Genomic DNA, 9,858 nt, shown 5'->3' with positions numbered 1-9,858 from the left:
AATTTAAGAAATCCCAACTCATTGTAAGTATCTTTGATTGGGTTTAAGTAAGAGGGAGTACAGTTTGACAGATGGGAAAGCTAGTCGTTACAGAAGAGTCTAAAGCCGGCGTCACACGACATGACTCGACATGACTTCTAGTCGGAGAGCATGTCAAATTGAACGACTGGAGTTGCTGAATCTCGCTTCCCTTTCTGTCCTACAGAGTGCCAAATTATAAGACTAGGGATCGCAGGGGTGACTAATTACACGACTTTTCATCATGGTTCCAAATCCCGTACTGCGAGATATTGCGAGGATATTGTGATGTTGCGTATTGCGAGGTCGCCTCATTTTGGCAGCCAATCAACGTGGAGCACACCGGAATAAGAGGAGGAGCGCCGCACGACAGTAAACAAACAGCATGGAGAACAAGCACGTAAACATCTTGAATAACGTAACACGGGCATTGTTTTCCACAAATAAACATGTTCAAAAATATGATTCTTCTTAAATATAGAACAAATTTACAAAAATAAAACACAGTTAAAAATATAAAACACCTTTAAAACAAATATTGTAAACAAATTAGTATTGTGGTATAACGTGTAGTATAATGGGCACATTATCTCACAAGTACACATCTGGCTCACTGCCCACCCCTATGACTTGCAACTCGCTACGAGAAAATCAAGCCTGTTTGATATTATCGTCGTAGGAGCTGTTAAGAACGCTGTGACTGAGTTGCTGGGGGTGTCACACTACACAACTGACGGTAACAGGCTGTGACTCTACAACTCGCTGTGATTTTCTTACGATTATGCAAATGAAGGCCACGACTGAAAATCCCAGGAAAAATCGTGTAGTGTGATGCCAGGCATAAAGGCTGAGAGTTTGAAGATGCATTTTTTTGGTATTTCATTCTACAGATTTGCTACAGTTCCTTTTTGCCATCCTTTGATTCAGATGAGCCCTGTGAAATTGGCATCAAGATAGAGTAGAGCCAAGTAATGATTTATGTATGTGTGTGCGAGGACAGGAAAATGACTTTTGTTGCTTTGGGGGGTATGAAATAAACACATTAGAAAGAAGCATTGCTAACTGAAAAATATAAACTCAAATGCACTCTGATTAAGGGTAAGAAGTTTTCAAATAAATACGTACAGTAAGCCAATGACTTTCTAATTTTTTCACTATTTAAATGTCCAAATATACAATATAAAATATTTAATCCATGCTGTAAACTCCCTGAGTTTGAAAGGCTAACAAAGTACTGTAGTAGCAAGGTATTAGCATTACAAACTGAGAAATATGTTGTATGAACATGTTCTTCCAAAGTTAAATTGCCAGTGAACAAAGTATTTCTAAGATTTATGTATTTAAACTTGTAGGTATTATTCTGTAGTCTCTTTTTATTTTTTCAATTAATGGGGAAACAATTCTCAAATATAATGACTGGGGATAAAGTGTTGTATGAGTTGCCATCATTTGACTGGGATATCCTGATTATTTGACAATTGACAATCCCATGGCACCCTTTGTAAGAGTGGAGGTATTAACCAGGCTTCTTCTGGTCTTAAATTGCCTCCCCCTTGGAGTTGAATAAAGTATTTTGAATAGAACTGGATAAATTCCATTCTGGGATTGCACATTCCGTCTGTCATAAATTCCCTTTTATCTCCCTGATCTGCTGTGTAGTGGGACTGCTAAGTGGTACAAAATGGCTGCTATGTCACCAAGGTGACATATCTCTGCACTTCAGAGAGGAGGATTAAGTGAGTGAGGCAGCTGGAGCAGAGGTTCCTTGCGAACCTCAGATGGGGCTTCTCGTCGGCGAAGGAGCGCTGGAAGGGACTGTGGGCCCTGTACAGGGACTAAGGAGGAAAACCCTGATCCTTTGAGCTCCCGCGGAGGACTGGAAGCCCCCAGTTTCAGAGCCGGGACAGGGAGAAGAGGCACGGACAACAGCAAGCTGTAGGGCTTGGAGGGACTCTTCCATTGCACAAATCCAGCCCCAGTATCCACTTGCTCGGTCAATCACCCTTTTGAAGAACTTTTGTACTATAGTTGAGATGCATGACTTGTCCGAGTGTGTACTTATTGTAAGATGTTTATTGTGAAATTAAGTTTATTTTGTTATAAAAAAGGGGGTCCCTTCTTTTGTGTAAAGTATGCTTTGGATCACACCCTGCATTTGAACTTCCAACTCTCTGTTCTGGAGTCTGGAAAGCTATAACTCAAGTCCTGGTCTTGGCGGGTCAGTGTGTCACGGATTTCCGATCCAGCTGGGTTTTTAATAACTTAATAATAATATTTCTGGACCCTCCACTCAAAGTGCTTTACAGGTAATGGGGACTCCACTCCACCACCACCAGTGTGCAGCCCCACCTGGATGATGCACGGCAGCCATTGTGCGCCAGTACGCTCCCCACATACAGTACCAGCTATCAGTGGGGAGGAGAAAATAGTGATGAAGCCAATTCATAGATGGGGATTATTAGGAGGCCATGATTGGTAAAGGCCATTGGGAAATTTGGCCAGGATGCTTGGGTTACACCCGTACGTGTCAGAAATAGTTTGAAGTGCAGGATTAGCTGAATCAAACTCTCTCTCTGTCTGTGTTATTGATACTTACAAAGCTCTGTTTGGAAGACCATCTGTGTAAGAAAGATGATGCAACATTTTAGGCTCTTGAATAAACATTAGCTGAGTAACAGCTCAGCTACACACATCCTATCATACCAAACAATCACAATAATATAAATGGCCCATTGGATCAAAGGTCAAGTTTATTAGCAATAAAAAAATCAATAAAAATCTAATTTCAACAGTATTAAAAATGCATTGACTACTGTAATATACCATTGCTGTTTTCAGGTCATGCCTACTCCCAACATGAAGAATATGTTGGAAGCTATTCCAGAAGGTGAGGAAAAGACAGTAGTTCGCAGCAATGCCTTCACCACACATACAATTTAAATCCATTATTAAAATGTAAGTTGTTGTTAAAATGTAAAACTGAATGTCTGTAATGCCTACACATGCACACACAATCTAATTCTGTTGTTAAAATGTAAGTTGATAAATCATGCCCACAACATAAACACATACAGTAATTGAAATCTGTTATTAAAGAAGAAGCCTTTAAAACTTACAATGCCTATGCCACACACACAATTCTTAATCTGTTGTTAAAATATAGATTGCCATGCCTACAGTGCCTACAACAAACACAATTCAAATGTGTTTTTAAAATCTTAGTTGTGAAATGGAAAACAAATAAGTGGACATGTTTTCAGCTCAAAAGCTAAATTTCTAATTCACACAAACATTTTCCATTACAGCCCAATTTCTATGTTGTTGAACGTAAGAACAAAATAATTTATCTTCCTCACTAAAACAAACTGCTGCAGCCCTGCTGTATCAATTTCCTCACAAGAGCTACAGTCCTGCAAAGGTCATGGATTTAGACCAATTACTGTATCCTACCCTAATGGTAGCTGAAGAGGGTTTTATTAAGAACCTGAGAAATGTGATTCTGTGGCCTGCATTTTAACGTTTTACATAAAATGAACTGAGACCTACCAAGATAAACAATTTATCATTCTGAAATATCACATATTCTGGAGAAGGTTCACATTTCATATTTTTAGAAAACTAAATTCGCAAATTGCACTTATTAGTTCAAGCAAAATGTTCAGGTAGTGGTTCAGGAAGACAAGTGCTAGAAAGAACATGTTTGTTTTTACGACACTGCAATGCTCCCTAAGAATTTCAAGAAGCTTCTCTCATGTCTGACCCGTCCGCAATATAAGCCATGGATTGGTTTTGATAGAAACATTTTTGGATTTGTGTGCATAACTTACAAAAGAACAGAAAAAAATAAAATCTAATGCAAAGCCAAACAGTAATTTCTTCTTCAATTGAACCGTGTAGCCTTGTCATCTTATCGCCTTTTATCTGTGACTGATTTGCCTTTTCTCATCACGTCTACCAGTTCCAGCACGAACACAAACGAGATTATAAACAGCCAGGCAGCCCAATAATATTTTTCTCACTGCTCAATGATACCAGTTAGCCTGCAACGTGAAAACCAAAGTGAAAAGAAAATTTAGACTCAAGACGCATTTAAAAGGAAATAAAAACATGCAGCTGTCTCAAAAAGGTTAGGTTTAAAAGGAAAGTGTTGTAGGCAAAATGCCTGAGACTGCTTTTCAAACAATGTATTTCAAGGTTAATTGGAAACATACATTGCTTGTTATAAGGCAGGGAGTTCACTGACTCTCACTGAGCTGTTGGCAAAAAGAGGTCACAGTCTCAGTATTGCTAAAGACAGTAGATTAAAGATATCTCAGGTGGTATTTCCAGAAAGCACAGGGATACAGTATGCACCAGGACTGTCCAGTCCTGGCCCTGGAGCACTGCTATGCCTGCAGGTTTTCATTCCATCTCAGCACTTAACAAGCTAAATTACCTGGAAACTGGCTTAACTGGACCGATTTCACTGTTTCTCCCAGCTGTTCAGGTGCTGCTGTTTGAAAGAGGCTTGGAAAACGTGTAGACCCACTGGCCTTCCGGGATTAGGATTTGGCAATAGAGGCTTAATCAATTTCCCTATGGGATTAATAAAGTATTATCTATCTAAAGTCCTCATCCTGAAAGATTCAGTTTAGAGTGTTAAGTGTAAATGTCTATAATGCCTACAACACGTACACACAATACAAATCTGATGTTAAAATGTAAGTTGTTAAAACTTCCCTGCAATGGCCACCTCATCTCACTTCACCCAGGAATGATGTGCTACAGTATGTCTTTGCTTTGTGGAAAAGTATTATGGTGCCAAGAGCTCACCACACAACCATTAAGGCAGAGAAGTGAGTGGATATTCTTACCAAACTAAAGGGCTGACTGTATAAATAAGACATATATAGTACTTACCATCACATCTCATCCATATGAGTCCCAGTTGTTCTCCTGTCGCTATGTAGTTGTGTAGTTTATTTGTTTTTTTTTCTGGTACAGTGAAAGCAGCGCCACCTACTGGTTGACCAACACAAGTAGATTTTCCCTATATGCATTGTGACTAAAACATTTCAGTTAGTAGCATTAAGGACCTCTGAACTCCAGATCGGTATTATATGGATTCAAATTAAAGTTGAAATGTTTATGGAGACACATGATTTTAATCTTCCAGGCAATGTGAAAAAGTGATAGACTAGGAAAGTGTGCCTAGTCACCTTATTACAAAAATGTTTTACTGCTCTGTAATCATTGCAGAGTAAAGAATACAGATACATTTCTGTATGAAAAAATAATGAAATGCCTTGCACTGGCAGACAAAAAGAACTGAATCTTTTTAGCCTTGATAACAGAAGACTACCTATGGACCTGAACTCTAGGACCTATATTTAAAATCCTCAAGAGCGTTGATGAAGTCAACCCAGTGGAGTTCTTCAGATTCAACAGCAAAACACAAACCCAAAGACACAACTGGAAACTATAAGGAAATGCTCTTAAAATCGAGAACATGCTTTACACAGAGGGCTGTGGGAGTGTGGAACAAGCTACCCAGCCATGTTGTTGAAACCAAAAAAACAGTAAAGTGAGATCCTAGGATAAGTTGGTAGCTAATAAACCAGTCCATATGGGCCAAATGATTTGCTCTTATTTGTAATCATTTTATGATTAGCAGTCAGATAGGAGACTACTTTGTAGCCCTGAGCAAGATTCATTTCAAACTGCACCCTTGAATAATTTGCACTATAGACAAGTACTCTCCAGGTTGTTACTGAAAATGAAACTGTGTTTGTACAAGACTGAAGAGGGTAAATAGAATCAGATTAAGAATGGCTATATATGTAGATTTATTATTATTTCTTTATTATTATTAGCTATTATGTTTATTGCTTAAACATGGATTTTTTTTCTTAAATCCATATAAGGTGAGTTAAATAAAAAATAGTCAGCAACAGGCCTTGGTGATTAATCGGCAGTTGTTTCCAAAGTTCACAAAACTTCTGTTGTGTATTGTTCAGAAACATCTTATGGAGAATACGAGATACTCCATACAGTAAGTTACCTATTATAAACTATTCGGTACGTATGTTTTAACATTGAATGTTAAAACACTCTTTACCTATTTTTCTTATCAACACATAAAGGTGCATAAAACTGGGACTGTCCCTCCTATTTTTTGCAATAGTTTGCAATATATTCACACTCTGTAACCGAACACACTCTGTAACTCTGTTGTCATTATTGAATAGGGCGTTTCCGGTGGTTTCTGGGAAATGTCGTTCTTTGCTGGCTGCTATGCACAAAAACAAACTGGCATGATATGACACGGAAAATGGGAAAAAAGTGACGTACAAATAATAAACACACATTTATCATATAAAAATTACATTGTGTCTGGAAGCATTAAGTCGTTCATCGGGCACCGAAAAAAAGGGGAAAGTTTGCGTCACCCGGAAGAAGAACTCCGGACGACCCTGGCGCGGTTGTTGAAAACAAACCCGGTTTTAGGAGACAGGAGCTGATGGCAGTTTAACTGCAAAGATATGGTTTTGTCTTTGGCTCAGTACGAAATAAAGACAATATGGAGCTGTCTACGCTGATCAAGAAGATTGGTAAGCATTTAGCTTCTTCTTCGATTAGGCCTATCCCCCCTGCATTTGACTAATTTAATAAATCTGGTAGATTTTCAGAATATACATATTTATTTGCAAGCGTACTGTGTCGTTTAGATATTTAAGTATTATTTAGTTCACTACCGCCCACGATTTAAGAATAAAGCAGCTCCGTGTTTGAATTAGGTATTAGTAATGCATTATATTTACATTCCTTTTGTTATTAAATGTAACTAACAACTCGTGTAGTTGAAGTGGATGAATTGGGTCTCATTATGTTGTCTCCAAAGTTATCAGTTGTCAGGGTTACCAAATGGAGAGTTTAAAAAGCTAGGCCAGGTCTATAAAACGGCGATTATTTAATCGTATACAAGTAGAGTTACTTTTCTCCTTAAAAAAAGTAAAGCTGACGGATGACTGTGACCCCAACTCAGTTGTAGCTATACTCGTATTGATCTAAGTTCAACAACATTTTTGTTATGTGCACAATTTCTTCAGTGCTTAAAATCTCTTTATTCACCATTTTCTCCATATAGCCATTGCGATAATTTTCTTTAAATCATATTTCAAATTATTTTTGATTTAATATGTGGACAGCAGTTTTACCACAAGCATCTCTGCGGAACCCACAGATGACAGTGGTAGTGTCTATCTACCTAAAACAGTCGTTAACGGGGTTTTTGGTTAATGAGCCCAGCGCCCTTTTTATGAATTATACATTGCGATTAAGAACGGTAAGCTCTCGAGTTCCTTTGTTATAAATGCATTTCAACGGTTTGTTGATTGACGTTTCAGACGTGTTTGTATTTGGCAGGTCACCCCCTGGTGGAAATCCGAGAGCGAGCCCTGAAGAACATCGTATTTAAGCTGGAACACGCCTTAATTACTGTTCCCGACCTTGCCCAAGAGAAAATGCTGTTTGTTTCACTGCTGGAGTGGTTTAACTTCCCAGAGGTACCTACACCAGGAGAAGTGATGGGCCTCCTGAATGTCTTAGCCAAAGTAAGTTTGCCAAGGAAGAGAGAGCAAGGCAGTTCTTAAAAGAATGATGCCTTAATAATAATAATGATGATAATGCAATTCATGAAATAAATCATTTAAGAAACCCGAGATGTATTTATTTGTTAGTCCTGGTATTTGTGTTCATTGATAAATGTTTCAGGGATTTGTGATCTGAAAACCTAACAGAAAAATGCTTGCAAGTATATAACAATCCTTTCATTCATGGCATGATAAGGAGGCACAACTAACCAAGGACTGTGCGACAAACCCTGACATTGATTATGATCGTTGAAAGAAAGGTTGTGTTGAGAAGTGTTAATTAGTTGTCCTGGAATTATCACTATTATGAGAGAGTGTTGGAGAGTGGCACAGTGATTCAGTGGTTAGCATCACTGCCTTGGAGCGCAAAGTCACAGAAGCCCTGGGTCCAATGCAGTGCTACCTGCGTGAAGTTTGCATGTTTTCCCCGTGTCTGCGGGGGCTTGTTTCGGAAGCTCCAGTCCTGTCCCACAGTCCAAAAACATATTGGCTTCTGGGAAAATTGGCCCAGAGGGAAGTAAGTGCATGTCTATTTTTGCATGTACCCAGCGATGGACAGGCGTCTCCTCGCTTCCCGGTAGGGGTGCACGATGTATCAGAGGCTGATATACAGTATTAGTCTCCGATGAATAGGAAAATGTAATTATTCTAATCTTCCCGACAATGTAATTACAGCCGATAATTACAACCGATAATGCTGTGCCCTTATTTTTGTTGGCGCAACTAGTTTTTTTTTTATGTGCACACACTGGCGCACTAGACTGGGGACCGTACAGCTGCTGCAGGGTGCAAATGTCGGCGGTGTGGAACGTTTTCACCATTTCCGCAGAGGACAACAGAGCTGCAATGTGCAACAAATGTGTTCAGCCGAAGTACGACGAGGAGGAAACAAAATCAAGAGTTTCAGTACCCCTAATTATCAAGTTAGTCATTGGATAACTCGTCAATTTAAATTATTTAAAGAATACGAGGCAGCTAGCATGGGAAAAAAAAGAGTAAAATGATCGGTTATCGGTATCGGTATCAGCCGCAACAAGCTGTTAATTGTCGGTTATTGTTATCGTCCCAGAAACTCCATATCGGTGCATCCCTCCTTCCCGGGATAGGGTACAAAAGAGATGGGTGGGCAATGGAGTGTAGCCCAGCTGTCAGGTCCTTCTGTGTGTTTCACTGCAGCACCCGACGGCAGCGCAGCTGCTCAGGGAGGTGGGAGCAGTGGAGTTCCTGTCTCAGCTTCGGCCCAGCGTGGCGCCAGAGCTGCAGCCAAGCGTGGATGGCATCTTGGACAGGCTTTTCCAGCTCCCAGAACTCCCTCCTGACTGTCCACAGGCCTTTGACCAAGGGCAGGAGCTGGCAGCCGCTGAAAATAAAGGTGCACGAAGATGAAATGACTCGGCTTTGGAATTGATTCAGTGGTGTTTTCACAACTCATCTTGGAAGACCAGTGAAATTAGTGTCACATTGATTCTCCTTTTGTTTGCACGGCTGTTTGCGTGGGTTTAGATTACGCGGGTTAGTTTTGGAGATTAGGCCCTTTAATACAGCTTTCTCATCACACCCTTCTTTCAGCTAGTTCTATAGTTGAAACGACATAGCCGATGTTAATTTTTGGTTCTTACTGGTTTTGTGCCAGTAGAAACAGTTCTCTGTGAATGTAAGAAAAAATCACTTTAATGAATTGTTCTGTTTTCTGTATTTGTCTAAGGTATATGTTTTAGCTTTATTTCTCTCAATATTTCTTTTTCGAAGTCCTTCTTGAGCAAATAGAAGAGGTGTCGCCAATGATGGGATATTTCCAGAAAAGTTCACGAGACACAAGGCAATCGGCTATCGCTCCACACACAATAGCAGGTAATAGCTCAGCTGGGCCGAGGAATATTCTGTGGTTTACTTCATGGTCTGGGAACAAGATTGTCAAAGAATTCAAGGAAGTCTTGTTAAATCCATGGTTCCTCACAAGCTCTCCTGCCGGTTTATTGGTCTGGGGGTGACAAGTGTATTAGTATCTGACATGACAGATGGATTTTCATTTACATGTTTCTCTTACTGCAGCAATTCATTGGTATTATGAGATACTGTATAATTATAGCTGTCTTTAGAACTTCGCAGGGATTTTTCTAATACATCTGTGAAAGTCTTCTCCCTGTGATTCATTTTGCTGGTGCAGTCAAGCAACCTGCTATTTCTCCTGCAGTTTATGTTCCCTTGT

The 9,858-nt window shown here is 39.6% G+C and overlaps 1 protein-coding gene across 1 annotated transcript in view; it reads left to right on the top strand.

Annotated features, from left to right (window-relative positions):
• Positions 1-6,477: 6,477 nt before the first annotated feature.
• The window catches only part of rttn (rotatin), a 69,732-nt gene continuing 66,351 nt past the window's right edge, over positions 6,478-9,858 (top strand). The window contains exons 1-4 of the mRNA XM_069191576.1: positions 6,478-6,608; positions 7,423-7,610; positions 8,826-9,021; positions 9,399-9,500. Coding sequence (XP_069047677.1) covers positions 6,578-6,608; positions 7,423-7,610; positions 8,826-9,021; positions 9,399-9,500 — 517 coding nt within the window. The 5' untranslated portion in view covers positions 6,478-6,577. The remainder of the gene's footprint in view (positions 6,609-7,422; positions 7,611-8,825; positions 9,022-9,398; positions 9,501-9,858) is intronic.

The sequence above is a fragment of the Lepisosteus oculatus genome, chromosome 6 (assembly GCF_040954835.1).
Source record: "Lepisosteus oculatus isolate fLepOcu1 chromosome 6, fLepOcu1.hap2, whole genome shotgun sequence".
NCBI classification, from domain to species: domain Eukaryota; kingdom Metazoa; phylum Chordata; class Actinopteri; order Semionotiformes; family Lepisosteidae; genus Lepisosteus; species Lepisosteus oculatus.
This window is presented reverse-complemented; position numbering and strand designations above follow the sequence as displayed.